This window comes from Gymnoscopelus braueri, assembly GCF_963280865.1.
Source record: "Gymnoscopelus braueri genome assembly, contig: SCAFFOLD_42, whole genome shotgun sequence".
Classification (NCBI taxonomy): Eukaryota; Metazoa; Chordata; class Actinopteri; order Myctophiformes; family Myctophidae; genus Gymnoscopelus; species Gymnoscopelus braueri.
In genome coordinates, this window is record NW_027660610.1 from 588,845 (window position 1) to 608,148 (window position 19,304).

The 19,304-nt window shown below is 40.6% G+C and overlaps 2 protein-coding genes across 2 annotated transcripts in view; one reads left to right on the top strand and one right to left on the bottom strand.

Moving 5' to 3' along the window:
- The window catches only part of LOC308081377 (NLR family CARD domain-containing protein 3-like), a 182,029-nt gene that overhangs the window by 69,628 nt on the left and 93,097 nt on the right, over nucleotides 1-19,304 (top strand). The gene's annotated exons all lie outside the window — the stretch shown is intronic.
- On the bottom strand, nucleotides 7,988-16,117 carry LOC308081380 (peroxisome assembly protein 12-like). Its single transcript, XM_080457756.1, has 5 exons — nucleotides 16,013-16,117; nucleotides 14,946-15,103; nucleotides 12,544-12,851; nucleotides 10,766-11,020; nucleotides 7,988-8,556 (listed from the first exon to the last, which is right to left on the bottom strand). Exons 2-5 carry the CDS (start codon nucleotides 15,069-15,071, stop codon nucleotides 8,181-8,183), a joined length of 1,065 nt encoding a protein of 354 aa, XP_080313882.1. The 5' UTR covers nucleotides 15,072-15,103; nucleotides 16,013-16,117; the 3' UTR covers nucleotides 7,988-8,180.

A 19,304-nucleotide genomic window follows, 5' to 3' on the forward strand; every position in this document is an offset into this window, starting at 1 on the left:
GGTAAAGAAAAAGAAGCAGAAAACCCTGAATATTTACATGTGACCCATAACAATGTGTGTTAAAGCATCCATGTAGAATATAGTAAATCAAACGTTATCTATGTTAACCTTTATGTGGTTCCGTTCATTGAACTAGAAGAACAAAGAAGAGATCAGAGATGTTTGCTTTGTTCATCTTTAATGTCACTTTATTCACAAGACTATTTATACTGTGTCTTAGAGCTTTGTTCATCATTAATGTCACTTTATTCACAAGACTATTTATACTGTGTCTTAGAGCTTTGTTCATCATTAATGTCACTTTATTCACAAGACTATTTATACTGTGTTTTAGAGCTTTGTTCATCTTTAATGTCACTTTATTCACAAGACTATTTATACTGTGTCTTAGAGCAGTGCTGCTCAAACTGTGGGTCTGGACCCCCAGGGGGTCCCCACATCATTATCTTAATGTACAACATTGTTTTCTCACTCAACAGTAAACAGACCAACATACAGTATAAGTGTATACAGGGTATCTGCACATTTATAAAGAGACCATTTAAGGACTTAAGACCTTTTTAATACAGATAAAATACAATAAAAATAAGACCATTACAGCGTCAAAAGTAATCAACAAACTATACGATTAAAAAAAATCTAATATTATTCCAAGTTGTCAAATATGACCTAAGAAAGAGGCAAAACAAATATACATATAGTGCTCACAACACATCGCATTTGTAAGGCATTGTGAGCTTGTAGATCTGCTATTTTCGCAATATTTATCTGTGGAACCGAGTCAAACTAAATGTAATGCCTCAACCCCTCAATTTCAAGTGCTTGTTAGGGTGGGAGTCCCCAGTTCAAATATGATTATTTTGGGGGGTCCCCAGTTTAAATATGATTATTTTGGGGGGGTCCACAGTTCAAAATGATTATTTTGGGGGTCGTGGCCTGAACAGTTTGAGAACCAGTGTCTAAAAAAACAACAAAAATATAATATTTTACCAAGAATATCAAATCCATAAAGTAATGATTACATCATAACAAGACAAATGGTACCAAGAAGGTGTATGAATACAAGAGGAGAACAACATATTAATATAGATTATTAACCACTTTAAGCCCCTATTATACTTCATCATACGAGAAAAAAATTGCTGATCTACAAGCTCACAAAGCTGGCTGAGAGAAAAACGATAAAATAATGAAGAAACTATTCTGGACTTGTGACATGAGAGACAAAATAGAAGTGTGATCTACTTGAGGTCACACAACTCAGCAGTGTCTCCGGGTAATCGGGGAAGCGCAAGTCCAGCATGGAGGTTGTGTGTGAACGTGGTGTGGACTGTGTGGAGGAGAGTCATGGTGTCAGACACACGGTAGAAGGACAGAGTACCTGCACTGTGGTCCAGGTACACTCCTACTCTGGAGGACCTACGGCCTGGGATGTTAGCACCAATTTCGTTGTGACGGAATTGATAATAACCGGTGTGTTTCGCACACCATAAAGACCATGATTTATCATTGTGTCCAAATCCACATTCATATCCAAGCTCTGTTCTGCTATCTTTATATGAGACTGCTATATTAACACTGAGTCCACTCCACTCTACCTCCCAGTAACAGCATCCAGTCAGACCCTCTTTACTCAGAACCTGCTGCCAATCATTGAATCTCTCTGGGTGATCAGGATATGATTGTGGTTTGTTCATCCGTGTTACTTTTCTGTTCCCTTTAGACAGAGACAGAAGGTGATGAGCTGTGTTTGGATCCAGTGTGATTGGACGTGAATATTGTAAGAGGTCAGCTCTGGTCTTGGGTTCTGCTGGTGTTGACAGTGAAACATCCACTCTGTTCACTGTCTCTGAGACGTTTGTCCCTCCTTCTGTATGCTCGCTGGAGGCTTTGACCAGCTTGTGTTTCTTAAAGGCAGGAGACTGATAGTGAGGCTGGAGGTGAGTGTCACAGTAAGAGACCAGACACTGAAGACAAGTCTTCACAGCTTTCAGTCTCCTCCCAGTGCAGACATCACAGGCCACATCTCCAGGTCCAGCGTAGCAGTGATCAGGAGGAACATCTTGGAGTCCTGTTGATAGATTGATACATAATGATGTATTTATCAATCTGATAAAAATATATTTCATTTGTAGTCCATTTGTAGGACTTTTTTGGGTTATTCTTTTAGACCAGGGGTGGGCAGCATTTATTTCCAGAGGGCCATACTGACTTTGATAAAGTGATAAAGGGCCAGACATTGTACTATTGAATTGAAACTTGAAACACATAGTGCTGAATTATGTTAAAACTGCATGAATTTGGTAGACATGCCAGACTATCTTTACAATAAGGTCCTCGCTTTCACAACAACAATTTTCAGTTACAAAATGATGATTTTCTTTTTTTTCAACAGCTGCACTTTATTGTATCACTCTGGTGTACTCTGTACGAGGTTACAATGAAAAGATGACTTACATAAAACAATCCACCTCAATGCCGGATCAACTTCTAAATGAGCCTATACATTTAGACAGTATCTTATCTTATCTGATCTGCACCACTCCAAAGGCCACTGGGAAGTTTGAAGCTTAGTTTTTAGTGACATTGAGGTGTTAGCATAGTCAAAATGACATTGAATGAGGGCTCCAGACAGAGTCTTTAGTGCACTATTTTAAGAAAGACAAGGACTGAGGTACGATCCACTTTACAATGACAGCAATGACATGTCAGGCAGCAGGTTGAAGTTCACTCATAAAATAATAATATCTAACACAGAGATGTGCTGACATATCAAGCAATTTGACTCAGATGGAAGGACAAACGCACGCACGCACGCACGCACGCACGCACGCACGCACGCACGCACGGCTAGAAATAGCCTATTCTGTCAACAGATCACGTATGACCACGTGTCCTTTGTTTACATATTTGGTTCGCTTAACAAAGTCCTGTGTGAACGCTAACCAGACCAAATGCAAAATGCAACAATGTAAACATTTGGTCCTTGATCCAGACCTTTTAAGGCCCAAACTAAATCAAAATTTGCTGTCAAAATCAACACTGCTCTGGAGAAGTAGTTAGTCAGGTATGAGGGTATTGAGGGCTCTGTGTCTTTGTGTCTAGAAAAGTGTGTTGGAATCAGGCGGGTCACTGGCTTTAGGCCGAGTATAGTAGTCATCAGTTTGTTTAGGGAGGTCTGGAGCTAACAGCAATAAAATGTCAGGCAGCAGGTTGACGTTCACTCATAAAATAATATCTAACAGAGATGTGCTGACATTTGCTGCTCTATTTGCATATCAAGCAATTTGACTCAGATGGAAGGGACACATGCACACACCCACACACACACACATACACACACACACACACACACACACACACACACACACACACACACACACACACACACACACACACACACACACACACACACACACACACACAAACACACACAGATCAGCTCATCACAACATATTTTGAGATGGGGGTCGGCGGAAAAATACATATAATTTTGGGGGTCCTTGACAGGAAAAAATAACCACTGATATTATAGCAACATAAGTTAAAACAAATTCAATAAACTGTACAAATGTTTGCTTTAAAAATATATATTCAAATATTTGCACAAATGTTAATTCTTTTTCAATATCTGCTATTGTTGAATAGCCAAAGAAATCTAAAAATGACACAGATGCTTTCCTGGTCTTAATGGGTTTAATACCAATCCTATTGATATTTGCTTGACCCTGTCTTCTACCCTGAGCCATCCCACACTAGCAACGTGTGTTGGAATCAGGCGGGTCACTGGCTTTAGGATGAGTATAGTAGTCTTATCAGTTTGTTATTATCAGGTTGAAGTTCACTCATAAAATAATAATATCTAACAGAGATGTTAGATATTATACACACACACACACACACACACACACACACACACACACACACACACACACACACACACACACACACACACACACACACACACACACACACACACACACACACAGCTTATGAGAAAGTAACATAGTGTTCCATTTTTAGAGACCTTATTTGCTATACAATACAATGTATCTTTGTCATCAGACCTTCATATCATAAGTTGCAGGTCAATTTGGAATAGTTCAATACTTTAACACTTGCTCATAAGGTACCCGTAATTAACTCTTAATTTATGATTACTTAATACATTATTTAAGCATGAATTCATCATGAATTCCTTGTAATTCATGTATTAAGTAACTTTGCTTAACTAATGATGTTAATTCATGACGAATTACAAGGAATTATATTTAATTAATGCTTTAATAACGTATTAAGTAATCATAAATTAAGCGTTAATTACGGGTAGCTTATTATGACGAACACGTCATACGATCAGGTATAAACAAACACACAGCAGAATTATATTCAGTGTTAATCTGAGAGACTGAATTGTTGGAATTGTTTTATACAATTGTTATAACATTACATAACATCAATCCATCTTCAACCGCAACCACTTATCTGACATCGTGTCACATAACATCATATCATATCATAACCAGGGCTGTCATGATTATAATTTTAAAGGCGGGGTGCCGTGATTTTCAGTGATCCCCCCCCCCCCTAAAACATAATCATCAAGTATTATGGTTATACTAGGAGGAAGATTTTTTTCAAAAAAGTGTACAGAAAGTGTTAAAATTATGTTTTTATGTGGACTCGCCTCCAGTTCATTAAGTTTACCTGGTTCTCACCTTAGCACCTCCTCCACCACCTTAGCACCACCCATCTGTCCTAGTCCCTCCTCCTCCTCATGCCCACACCTGTTGTGTTATGATAATGAGGGAGAGAGTACATTTTTTACTATGTCACTAAAGGGCTGTTTTTCTATTGGCACGTTTGACCCTCAAGGTTTCAGCCTCCAGGAAGGAACTCAAAATAGTCAGAGAAGACATAAAACACCATAAAAACACCACCAGGGGGCTTAATGAAGTTCTATCAACCTCATAGACACATGAAAAACAGAAAAAGTGCAAAACCATGGCACCACCTCTTTAAGTACTAAACCCTGGCACCACCTCTTTAATAAAACCATGGCACCACCTCTTTAATAAAACCATGGCACCACCTCTTTAAGTTGACCATTAATTGCCACTCAAATCATTGCGGTTAAGGATTTAATTGTGTGTTTGGTGTTGAACATTGGAACATTCATAATCAAACATTTCACAGGGCAGATATATGACAAATAACTGAAATATACAAAGAAATTATTGACATATTTAATCATTTTATACATGTAAAAAAAAGCTGAAATAGCAGATCTACAAGCTTAAAACGCGTCACTTTGTGATGCATTGTAAGCTTGTAGATCTGCTATTTCTGCTCTTTTTTTATATTTGCAAAGGCGTTAACATTTCTCAACATGGAAACCATTCTGACGATTATGAGAAAATATGAGCCATTATCTCAAACAATAGTGATTAGACGATGATGTAATAACTGTGACAGGCCTAATCATAACATGTCATGTTAACACATCAAGTGGTTTTTTTTCCCCCACAAGGGGCGCTCTAACGCAACTTAGGAATGATCCTATAGGACCCTTTAAATGGACGGATGTGACGTCGGCCCCAAAAAAAACGTCACTTCCGTCCTCTCCAACGATGGGATCTGTAGAAAAAGCTTCATATCTCCATACTTTTTTACAGTGGTGAAAACAAGACGTTTTTGACGGGCGATCTCTCTGTAATGGAGGATCACGTTATAAATATTATGGTTCCAGTGGTTAGACGGGACCCTCGGCCATCGCCCAGACACCCTTTGTTTACCTCCGTGTCCTCGTGGAGGCGTGTCTACAGCTCTAAACACATCGGCGTAAACGGTAAGAAGCGCTGGCACTGGATGTACCCTGTTTAAAAAACCTCTGGCACTCCAAGTGTTAACACATTGTGGGCCGAAAACGGTCCGGACCTTTTTTGACCCAAATTTTTTTTTATACGTGGGGCCCACGTGGGGGCGCTGTAACGAAACTTTGGGATCATCCAAAGAGTTTCTGAGAAGGAGAGGCCGGATGTGGATCCATGTCAAAAATCCTTCCGGTCGGCCTCTCCAATGTTAACTCCTCGACTAAAAGCTTAATATCTCCATTTATTTTTAACGTGGTGGAAACGAGACGTTTTCGATCAGCGATCACTCTGCAATGGAGGATCGCGTTAGAAATATTATTGTTCCAGGCGTTAGTCGGGACCCTCCGCCGTCTCGCACGCACGCTTTGTTTACATGCACTTCCGCGTCGGGGCTTCTACAGCACGAAACGTATCAACGTAAGTGGATGGAAGAATAGCAGGCACTGAACGTATAATATTTTAATAAACCTCTGGCACTCGATGTGTTAAACAAGTTGACACGTTTGGAGGCCTTGTGCAAAGGGAACCTATTTCCATCTTTAGACATTTAGAACATGTCTAAGATGTTTCCCCCAAGTACCTTAGAACCTCAGAATCAGACGTTTTTATTGTCACATCACTGGTTTAAAGTGTTTATATGATGTTTTGCATAGTAGTTAGTGTACATCCGTCTGTCATGTAATGTTTCTATGAATTGAGTACAAAGGACCCCAATGGAAACAAGCCATAGGCTTTCTTGGGTTTTCAATCCTCTCAGCAGACCTTGTATTGAACTGTACTTTAGCACTTTGAGATTTCTCATAAATGTAAAGTGCGTTATAAATAAAATCCATTATTATTATTATTATTATTATTACTTTACTGTGCTTTTTTTCTGCTAATAAAGTATTCAATCAAGTAAAAAAGTGGGTGAAATTAGTTTTTGTAAGAAAAAGGAACTTATGGAGGATGTAAGACTGAAACCATGGAGGGGGTGTGTGTGTGTGTGTGTGTGTGTGTGTGTGTGTGTGTGTGTGTGTGTGTGTGTGTGTGTGTGTGTGTGTGTGTGTGTGTGTGTGTGTGAAATTATTACTTTTTGGATTATTTTTTTCCCACTCAGTCAGTCAAACACCGAAAATGCTTTTCTTCCACATTTTTAAAGATGTCATGATTTATGAAATGATAAATATAATATCCGTGGCAAGCCAATAATTAGATGACCGGCAGAGTCGACTCAAAGAGTCTCTCTCTCAAGAGAGAGAAGATAAGTCATTTTATGGGTGAACTATCCTTTAACACATTAACCGCCAAGAACGTAGTCCTACGGTCCGTTAAATCCAACTGTTAAGCGCCGAGACCGTAGCCCTACGGGCTGCGGTCTTTTCGCGCATGCGCGGTCCGGGTGCACTTTCGGAATTTTTTTTATCCACTTCCGTTTCCGGTTTGATGACCGGAAACGGAATTATTTGGGATCCGGTTTTGACGATCACGTCCGCTCCCATTCTACAGACGAAACTGAAACTCAATTCTCTTCCTGTAGTTTTTTCTCCTCGCATTTCACTGTTTAACGTAATCCGCTCTAACTACAACATGGATGCCCCGTTTGACACGTGATTTTCACTGGGAGATACGTTGAGATGTCGCGGATGTAAACAGACTTTGTACGGCTCAATCTTAAGGATTTTAACAAGATCTATGGCGACATGAAAAAAACAAAAAAACAACAAAAACACCTTGGCACTGGTGAGTACATTATGAGATTAACCTCTGGCGGTCGATGTGTTAACAAGGTGTCTTAACGAGGTGGTGGTCAGGTGTCTTAACGAGGCGGTGCTCAGGTGTCTTAACGAGGCGGTGGTCAGGTGTCTTAACGAGGCGGAGGTCAGGTGTCTTAACGAGGGTGGTGGTCAGGTGTCTTAACGAGGTGGTGCTCAGGTGTCTTAACGAGGCGGTGCTCAGGTGTCTTAACGAGGTGGTGCTCAGGTGTCTTAACGAGGCGGTGCTCAGGTGTCTTAACGAGGCGGTGGTCAGGTGTCTTAACGAGGCGGAGGTCAGGTGTCTTAACGAGGTGGTGGTCAGGTGTCTTAACGAGGCGGAGGTCAGGTGTCTTAACGAGGCGGTGCTCAGGTGTCTTAACGAGGCGGTGCTCAGGTGTCTTAACGAGGCGGTGCTCAGGTGTCTTAACGAGGCGGTGGTCAGGTGTCTTAACGAGGCGGTGGTCAGGTGTCTTAACGAGGCGGTGGTCAGGTGTCTTAACGAGGCGGTGGTCAGGTGTCTTAACGAGGCGGTGCTCAGGTGTCGGGTTCGTAGATCTTAACGAGGTGGTGCTCAGGTGTCGGGTTCGTAGATCTTAACGAGGTGGTGCAGCTGGGTGGGGTAGGCTGTGATTGGACAGCGCTGGTGGCTCTTGACGTAGAGGAACACACAGCCGTAGCAGAAGACGAAGCCGGACGTAGAGACCACGGTGGGGTTGGTCCTCACGCGCCCGCACAGAGGACACAGGGTCACGTGACCCGCCGCGGAGGAGGGGTGGAGGAGGTGCAGGGGGGGAGGAGGGGGCGTGGCCAGGGAGGTCAGGGCGCTCACGGAGCTCCTGGTGTCCGAGGAGGAGAACCACCAGTCCAGGAACTGAAGGAGGAACAGTCCCAGAGACACGGAGGAGGACAAGAAGATGGAGAGATGACTGAAGAGCCTCTGGAACACACTGTGTGTGGGGGGGGAGAGAGAGAGAGAGAGAGAGAGAGAGAGAGAGATGAGAGAGAGAGAGAGAGAGAGAGAGAGAGAGAGAGAGAGAGAGAGAGAGAGAGAGGAGAGAGAGAAGAGAGAGAGAGAGAGAGAGAGAGAGAGAGAGAGAGAGAGAGAGAGAGAGAGAGAGAGAGAGAGAGAGAGAGAGAGAGAGAGTCATTTTCATATATCCAATAACCCAATATTTCTTTATTTCACCCAATACCAATATATATTGACATACAAATTATACTGTCTATCAATTATGTGACATCAGGGGATTCAATGATCAATTTATGTTTTTATTTAGATATTTATAAACCTGACCTTTACTAATGATTTCTGGAGTAATAGTGACTTCCTCCAAACGTAGGCACATATTTGTTGGCCTCACCCATTCAATACGAGAACGCATCAGTGTCATTTTTGTGACACAGATGCCGCACTATGAGCTTGTAGATCTGCTATTCTTGAAAGAAAATCGTGAAGCTTTGTGCAAATCTTTGAATATATATATATATAGAGAGATTTTTTAACTAAAATCATTGCTTCTGGGGGTCTCTGGGACGAAATCTTTTTAGATGGGGGGGGCGGGGGGATCCGTGGACAAATACATATCATGTTGGGGGGTCCTTGACATGAAAAAAGAGAAGTTTAAGAACAACATAAGTTTAAAAAGAAACTGTTAGGATTTAGAAGACATTTGTAAAATCCCCCTGAAGCAAAGATTTGAGTTACAAATGTTTGCTTTAAAAAAATGTTTTCTTATTTTTGTTTGCTATAGAGCACGGAAGTCTGACGTAATTTACACATCCTACCTGTGTCGCGTTTTTTCACCCCCGTTCTATATTCCCATAGACGTGTTTAATATCGCGTCAAATAAGAACTGTGTTCCAGAAATAAACACATGATCCCGGTGGTTTGACTCTTATGGATATGAAGCATCAACTGACGGTGAGAAAACGATAATGTTACTTCCAACGAATTAGTTACATTTTCACCAGAAACAGACTGTATGAAATATAAGTGACTGACTATCATAAACCATACAGAACCTCCTCCCTGACAATATGGCAGAGACACTTTGTTTATTTTTGGACCACAATTCTTATATGAGACGATTCTATGATTGATGACACAATGTTATTCTCCATAGAGACATGACTTCTACGACCCAGAGGATGAACCAGTGACGTCAGGACTTCTGTTACTCTATTTTTGAATAGCCAAAGAAATCTAAAAATGACACACAGATGCGTTCCCGGTCTTAAAGGGTTAAGACATTATTTTAGGAAATAATGTTTTGTTATTATATCAACAAATCAACACAACACAAACCTAATTGATTTTTTTCAAATAATCGTCTAAATTGCTCAGTCTGATTAACCACCACTTCGTTGTACATAAAAAAGTAGTGAAAATAGCAGATCTACAAGCTCTCAAGGTGTGCATACCAGTGCAGGATACTGATTCATCTCTGATAAGTGTTTTTTATGTTGTTTATTCAGTTTTTGACTCCTGGCTATTGTGTCGCTGGTCTTAACTGTATCTTTACCCATTAAAACATCTGTGTCATTCTATACTTTGGGTATTCAAAAATAGCAGATATACAAGCTTATAGTGACGTGCAGTATGAGCTTGTACATCTGCTACTTTTTTTTTTATCGTGAAATTTGTGCAAATGTGTGTGTGTGTGTGTGTGTGTCTGTGTGTGTGTGTGTGTGTGTGTGTGTACCTCAGTGTGTGTGTGTCTGTGTGTCTGTGTGCGTGCGTGCGTGCGTGCGTGCGTGCGTGCGTGCGTGTGTGTGTGTGTGTGTACCTCAGTGTGTGTGTGTGTGTGTGTGTGTGTGTGTACCTCAGTGTGTGTGTGTGTGTGTGTGTGTGTGTGTACCTCAGTGTGTGTGTGTGTGTGTGTGTGTGTGTGTGTGTGTGTGTGTGTGTGTGTGTGTGTGTGTGTGTGTGTGTGTGTGTGTGTGTGTGTGTGTGTGTGTGTGTGTGTGTGTGTGTGTGTGTGTGTGTACCTCAGTGTGTGTGTGTGTGTGGGTGTGTGTGTGTGTGTGTGTGTGTGTGTGTGTGTGTGTGTGTGTGTGTGTGTGTGTGTGTGTGTGTGTGTGTGTGTGTGTGTGTGTGTGTGTGTGTGTACCTCAGTGTGTGTGTGTGTGTGTGTGTGTGTGTGTGTGTGTGTGTACCTCAGTGTGTGTGTGTCTGTGTGTACTCTGGCCTCCAGCTGCTGCAGGTCTCTCAGGGTGAGGTGCTGCAGTGTAGTTCCAGACATCCACAGCAGGGGGCAGTGTGTGGCGGTGCGTCCCAGCACGTACAGCATCATGTGGGCGAAGCGCCAGCCGCCCCACACGCTGCTCAGGTAGGTTTGAATCCCCAGCAGACGCCTCACCGTCCGCTGGACCCTCGAGCTGTGCACGTGGATGGAGAACTCCTCCTCCTCTCTGACAGCGAACAATAACAAGAACAATTCAATCACAATAACAACTTTTAGATATTTTTCATACATTGGCTATTCAAAAATAGCAGATCTACAAGCTCATAGCGCTATGAGCTTGTAGATCTGATTTGACAAATCATTAAATATATAAATATTTTTTAAGCGAACATTTTTAACTTGTTAAAAAAGGCCTGACGTTCCGATTCTACAAATATCTTCTAAATCCTAACGTTTGTTGCTATAATCAGTGGTTCTCAAACATTTTCATGTCAAGGACCCCCTAAATTACCTAATGTGTTATACCTAATGTATTTGGTATTAAAAATATTACAAATTTTTCATAAAATGTAAAGATCTTTTCTGTTTTCTTTTAAATAGCCAATCTACAAGCTCGGCTATTTTCAATTAGAAATACACATTTCCAAAAGAAATGCTTTTATTTTCAAAGAAGATGCACAGGTAATCTTATCATGTTGGGTTGTTTTTTTGGTGGATTGACTGGAATAAAGATAAAACATTTCTTTCTTTCTTTCTTTTTGTGCATGACATTCAACACTGAGGATCAGAAACATGTATTTATTTTCAAATCATCTTTTTTTGATGACGTCTGGGTCTACAGTTTTGCAGCTGATGTCCAGAAATGTAATAAACGAAAACCCAGCGAAACAATTCTTTATAAAACAACAATATACAGCCTAGTCTTACTTTTCATAAAACTAACAAAACATATAGCAGCTTATCAGGATGTCTGCAAATAACTAAAATAAAGTTATTTCTTTGAATACATCTTTTAAAGCGAACATTTGTAACTCAAATCGTATGAAAACGTATGTTGCTGTTATATCAGAGGTGCTCAAACTTTTTCATGTCAAGGACCTCCCAAAATGATATGTATTTGGCCGTGGACCCCCATCTGAAAGTATTTTGTTCCACAGCGCTATGAGCTTGTAGATCTGCTATTTTGAATAGCCCAAGGAAATCTAAAAAATGACACAGACTAGTCCATACCCGGTGACGTGTTCAGGCTAAAGTATTTACAAACAGACCTGCGGCCCACGCGCTCGTCCCGTCACATGAATTTAGTTATGAACATATTATATTCCAATGTTCAATGTCAAACACAATTAAATCCTTAATCGCAATTATTTGAGTGACAATTAATCGTCAACTTAAATTTGTAATGGTGAGGACCCTCACAAAAACATGTAGTAACCCTGGTCTCTATACCGCCTCCCCCTGGTCAGCCGGGGCGCCTGATGGAGGGGAAAGGAACTGGTTTGAATAACGTGTTCCTTCCACGCGCTACGTCCTACCGGGGAAACTCCCCCCTGTCAGGTGATAAGAAGAGGCTTGTTAGCTCTCATGCATTGAAGGAGGCATGAGCTCGGCTCTGAGCTCACCCTAGGTTGGCAGAGGGAGTGTAGTGCCCAGGATTACTTAGACAATTGGCACTGGGTGAAAGAAATGGGGTTATAAAAATCGTGGGATAAAAATGTAACAAAAGAATTGTAATGGTGACAGGCCTACTTGATGCGGGTCAGAATGTGCTCCAGTTTGATCTTCAGGAAGGGAACCAGACACAGCAGCAACACAGAGCGCCAGCGGCACTTCCTGTTCAGCCTCAGCGGAGAACCAGGAAATGGGCTGTGATTGGAGGAGGAGGAGGAGGAGGAGCAGGAAGTGGAGACTCTCTTCAGAGCGTAGAAGTTCTCCGAGAAGGAAGCGGCCGTGCGGGACAGGAAGTGGTTCTGCACCAGCAGGTCAGCGCACAGGAAGAGCTCGTCAAACGTTCTCCACAGGAAGCCCAGACGACCCGGGTTCCACTCTACTAGAACCTGGAAGAGACAGAGGAGCAAGGAACAAGATTATAGACAGACAAGACAGACAGACAGACAGACAGACAGACAGACAGACAGACAGACAGACAGACAGACAGACAGACAGACAGACAGACAGACAGACAGACAGACAGGCTGTTAGAGCCATTTTCTAATTTATGTGAAATGTGTTTATTCTGATTATTATTCAGAGTTATTATTCTGATATTCTTATTTATTACCTGCTACATGAATTGCATATGTTTGGTTATTATTTCTATGAATTTGGAATGGTTTGAATTGAGGGCTACTCCCCCTGGGAATGAAATGATTTGTGGGTGCAGGCCACCTGGGTGATAAGGAATGGGTGACACCCTGACAGAGAAGTAATGTGAGACGGGGAAGCGTCACAGTTTGTTGACCGCGCAGGCTCTTTTTTGTTTTATAGTAATCAAAGTTTATGTTTATGCAACGGAGTGACCGTCAGCTAATAAATATTTTGTTTGATGCAACTTTCGGATCTCCGTGATGATTGACTGTTTGTAAACAAGAGGAGAAGCGAGTATAACAATAGACTGCAACACCACCCCGACCAACAGTGGCTTTATTTATTTGTTAGAAAGGCCACAATACAGGCAGACAGACAGACAGACAGACAGACAGACAGACAGACAGACAGACAGACAGACAGACAGACAGACAGATTAGATACTGTAGATGTAACGGCCAGGAATCGAACCAGACTCTCCCACGGGGAAAGCCAACATCTTATCCACTAGGCTAAAGGAAAATCCCCCCCTTCACCATTGGATACATTAGGCCATACATGGGCAACTGGCGGCCAGGGTACCACATGCGGCCCCCACCTTCACTTAATGCGGCCCACAGGTTAATATTGGAATACTAATATATTATTGATTTCAGCTGTTATGATTCCAAACATGTAAACATGACCAGCTTTAATTACTTCAGTCTATATTAGTAGCTTAATGACTAGTATTACATTTTTATTGTCTTTTGTATGTCCAATGTATCTGTATTTTAATTCATAAAGTTAACATAAGTATAACTAAATGCATTTGAAATTAAATAAAAATGACACTTTTCAGGATTCCAATTTAAGAACAGCAAAAATAGCAGATCTACAAGCTACGAATAGCAGATCTACAAGCTTGTAAATAGGCTATATGTGATAAGAGGCTATACGGAGATAAGAGGTGAATGGAGGAGTCTGAAAACCTTCCCAGAGTAAAACTTCTTTGGTAAGTATATTTGGTACGCAATATACTTCTTATATCTGATAATAATATCTAATAATCTGATCCTGATAGCATTATTGCGGACGCATGCGCTGTTGCCCACTACAGACGAACACCAAAACTCTCGCCCCAAAACAGTCACCCCCGGGGAAATCCGGTGATATTCACCTGGTATTCCTATAGGTAACCTCATTAAACTATGCCTAAACCTAACCTTATTCCTAAACGTAACCTCATTAAACTATGCCTAAACCTAACCTTATTCCTAAACGTAACCTCATTAAACTATGCCTAAACCTAACCTTATTCCTAAACGTAACCTCATTAAACTATGCCTAAACCTAACCTTATTCCTAAACGTAACCTCATTAAACTATGCCTAAACCTAACCTTATTCCTAAACGTAACCTCATTAAACTATGTCTAAACCTAACCTTATTCCTAAACGTAACCTCATTAAACTATGTCTAAACCTAACCTTATTCCTAAACGTAACCTCATTAAACTATGCCTAAACCAAACCTTATTCCTAAACGTAACCTCATTAAACTATGCCTAAACCTAACCTTATTCCTAAACGTAACCTCATTAAAACTAATAATATGGCTAAGCCTAAACTTATTTCTAACCTTATCCTCAGTAAAACAAATACAGGAATATAAGAACCGCTGGTCCGCGAAAATAAATGGGGGCGAGCGTGTTTTGGGGCGAGTTTTCCGGTTATATTATATGGACGGCCTTGAGGTCAGCACACTCCGAATAACGCAGCGCCTCACTCAGAGCGATCAGTGCTTGCCTTACAGGCCACGCCCCGCTTCCATATTAAATAAACAATAACAACAACAACGCCCACCTTGAGGGCGTGTTGCAGGGCGGGTCTCACGGCGTCCATCAGACTCTCCTGGGCCAGAACCTCGAAGACGGACGGCGTGTCGTCCAAGGACACGCCCCCACTGACATGAGCCCCCGCCTCCGCCATCACCGCGGCCTGGGAGGTCAACGAGTGATGACCTGAGGAGAAAAAAAACACTTCAAATACCAGACAGACATTTTCATATATAAGTAGCATTAAAAATGCATAAAACAATGACATGGTTGCAGAAAAGTTAACTTCAGCCCTATATACATTTCAGCCCTTTGGATTTTTTTTTTTATATATATATAATAAATATAAGTCCACTGGACTTTCACCAGTAAAGCCTGTTTTTCTCCAAACATGTACAAATACTAAATGTAAGGTGTTTACCCGCTTGCCCCAAATGTTAACTAGGTGTTCGGTATGTTTGTGTAATGTCTTAGTCCATATGTTTTAATAAAGAAGTGTTTTAATCACGTCTGTGGCCGATTCTGTCGGTTCCCTATGGGTGGTTGTGACGTGGCGCATCCGGTGAAAGCCGGAATTACACTCAATGTAAACAGGAAGTAAACGAGGGGAGAAATGTCGTTCGGCCACAGACGGGATTAAAACACTTTTTTAATTAAACATATGGACTAATACATTACGCACATACTCCGGACACCTAGTTAACATTTGGGGAAAGCGGGTAAGCACCTTATATTTAGTATTTGTACATATTTGGAGGCTTTACTGGTGAAAGTGCAGCGGAAAATGGGGAGCTAAGACTAGTTACTAGTAGATATTTTTTTTAAAAAGTCAAAATCGATCAAATACATCTACGATAGTCTTGATCTAAGGCTATATGTCTGCATGTTTGATGCTGATGTGTCCAGAAATATAATAAATAAAAAAACAGTGAAACGATCCTTTATAAAACAATATAAACTGTACTTTTAATAAAACACATAAACACAGCAGCTTATCAGGGTTTATGACAGTTATTGTGTTTAATAAGGTCATGATGTAAACTATAATTAAGTCAGTAAGTCATTACATATGGTATATATTTAAGAAATAATTACCTTAATGTTCATTCATTAAAACATCTTTATTATTGATTGTTCTTTATGTTTTGTTTACTTGTTATTCAGCACCAGAGCACCGTGCGTCTACTTCCGTGTTCACGCCGTTACGTCATGACGTCATGACGTACACGTAAACACGTCCGTCTCCGTAGAGGACTTTTGAGTTTTTCCTCTTTTTTTCCCTTTTCTCTTCCATTCCAATTCTATTTTATTTATTCAATTTATTTAATTGATTCCTGTAATTAATTAAGTCATTATTATCTTCCTTGCATTGAATTAAAAGCAGCGGGAAGAATACAAATCTTTAGTTTTTTTTTGTCAGTGTTATTGTTTTAATGGAGGTTATTGGCGTCCATCCATGGTCGTTACAATACCGCCATCTACTGGATGGTCATATCTTCACAGGACAATGCATGTAAAGAGAGTTGAAATAAAATAAAATAAATCAAATGTTTTAACAAGACTTTTTCTTCTTTCCTTTGCTTTGCTTTCAGGAATATAACAGCAACACTTCATTCTTTTTTCTTTTTTTTTCATATTCTCTTCTAGGTTTTAACCACTAAACCCCAGCAAAGGGACCCAATGGACCCAAAGGAGCCCAATGGAAACAAGACATAGGAAACACTACCATTCCTCTCTGCCTGACCTACTTGTTGTTAACTAGTTGTACGAACGCTTGTTTTCTATTGTTGTATTGTTTATTGGATCTTGTTTAGTCGATACACTTATTTGTTTTAGCTCATGCTCATTTGATTTAGCTATTTTGTCTCATCTGTTTAAGGAAATAGGTAGCTGATATATTGCACTTTTACCTTAGCGCTAGGTATACTCTTGGTTGCTTGTTTTTGCAGAAAATGCACTAAAGACTTCTGGTGATTTGTAGTTTTCGTTCCCTACCTACTATGTTGAATACACTTATTGTAAGTCGCTTTGGATAAAAGCGTCTGCTAAATGACTGTAATGTAATGTAATGTAAGACATAGTGCTTTCTTGGGTTTTAAATCCTCTTAGCAGACCTTGTATTGAACTGTACTTTACTGTGCTATTTTCTGCAAACTGCCAATAAAGAATTCAATCAATCAATCAATCAGCATCCTTATTGTGGGGAAAGCTTTCGCTGAAAATAGCCGATCGACAAGGAAATAGCCGATCCACAAGCTCACAACGCGACGCGCTGCGTGCTGTTGTGAGCTTGTCGATCTGCTATTTTCAGCAAAAGCTTTCCCCACAATAACAGAAAAAAGAAAAGCCATGAATATACAGCCCTGAGGGACTCCGCTCACCCATATGGGGTTGAAGTGGTTAATTTATTGATATGTATTCATGTAGTCTAACACACACAAACACACACACACACACACACACACACACACACACACACACACACACACACACACACACACACACACACACACACAGCCAATCTACAAGCTCGGCTATTTTGAATTAGAAATACACATTTCCAAATGAGTGATTAATATTCTTTTATTTTCAAAGTAGATGCACAGGTAATCTTATCATGTTGGTTGTTTTTTTTTTTTGGTGGATTGACTGGAATAAAAATAAAACATTTATTTCTTTCTTTCTTTTTGTGCATGACATTCAACACTGATTGATTGATTGATGTAGTTTATTTAGTAAGACATGAGAATAGTACATGACAGTACATAACAGTACATGGAAGCACAAATTCACAATACAAGGTCTAAACTGGAACTCTCATTAAGCACTAAGCTTGTTTAAGATGAGAACCCCATGCACACAAATCATGATGACATATGAGGCAGACAGATATACACACTACTATACAGAATGTCATACAATCAGCTTTCAGGTTACTGGTATGAAGAGAGAAAGAAAAAACATATATATATATACAAAAGAGGAAAATGAAGGAGGGGGGGGGGTAGGCTAAGACTTAGACAGGGGCCATTTTCGAATGTCAGCCTCCTGAAGGTGTATCTTTAGGGCAGTTTTGAAAGTGAGTAGGGTTTTACACTCCTTTACTCCCTTTGGTAGGGCATTCCACATTTTTGATGAATAGCATGAGAACGAGTTCATTCCCTCAGTTGAGCCAAGGATCAGAGGATCAGAAACATTACAATACTGGAGATCAGAATCATGACATTGATAACCTAAGAATCAGTGGTGGATAGTAACTAAGTACATGTACTCAAGTAAAATTTTTAGGTAGTGTATTTCCAATTTCCAATACTAATATTTCTACTCCACGACATCTCAGATCAAATTTTTGTACTTTTACTTCACTACATTTATTTGAAAACGTATTAGTTACTAGTTACTAGTTGCTTTGTAGATTTTTACTATTATTACAAAACATACATTAACCACTTCAGCCCTATATATTTCGGCCATTTAAAAATAGCAGATCTACAAGCTCACAATGTGTCGCGATGCGACGCATTGTGAGCTTGCAGATCTGCTATTTTCAAAAGATTTGTATACATTTGAAAACTTGAAATGGGACATTTTGCATAATGAGTACTTTTACTTTTGGTACTTTAAGTACATCTTGATGCCAATACTTTTATACTTTTACTCAAGTACATTTTGAATTCCGGACTTTTACTTTGTAACAGAGTATTTCTACATTGCAGTATTGATACTTACCATCTTCTTGACATGGTCACAATGAATCAGGAATGCTATGGTTTACACAGGTTGATTACAGGCATCAACGTGGGAAGATGCTACAGACTCTAAACTAATAAACTTAGAGACAGACCTCGTGGTCCCGTTGTTGATCAAGTTACTGAACAATAGGAGGACTTCACTTTGATTGATTGATTGAATACTTTATTTTCTAAAAAGGATAACACAAAAAAGCCCCAGAGGGTTGTTTCAATTGTGGTCAATTGTACTCAATTAATCAGTAAAACATATAATACAGACAATACAATACAAAACATAACGAAAAACATCACATGGATGCACCTGGGACGTATCATCAGTGTTGTAGCCTGGGGTCATAGGATGTTTCGGGTCTCGCAACATACACCCTCACCCAGGTGACCCAGCCAGGGTTGATCAGGCCCCGACTTACGTCCCAGTAGCTACCCACAGTCAGTCCTATAGGGCAAGACAGGGCCACTCAGTCCGCTTCTCCGGAAATACTCTGCCGGGACTCGGGGAGGCTCTGGCACGTGGAGGGACTAGGCTCTGTGGGTTGTCTCCTGGCCGGGCTCCTCCTTCGTCTCACCAGGTCCAGGACCTGAGCGTTGCACCAGACTCCCCCGCTCCAAACATTTCATTCTGGTGTGATGGTGTC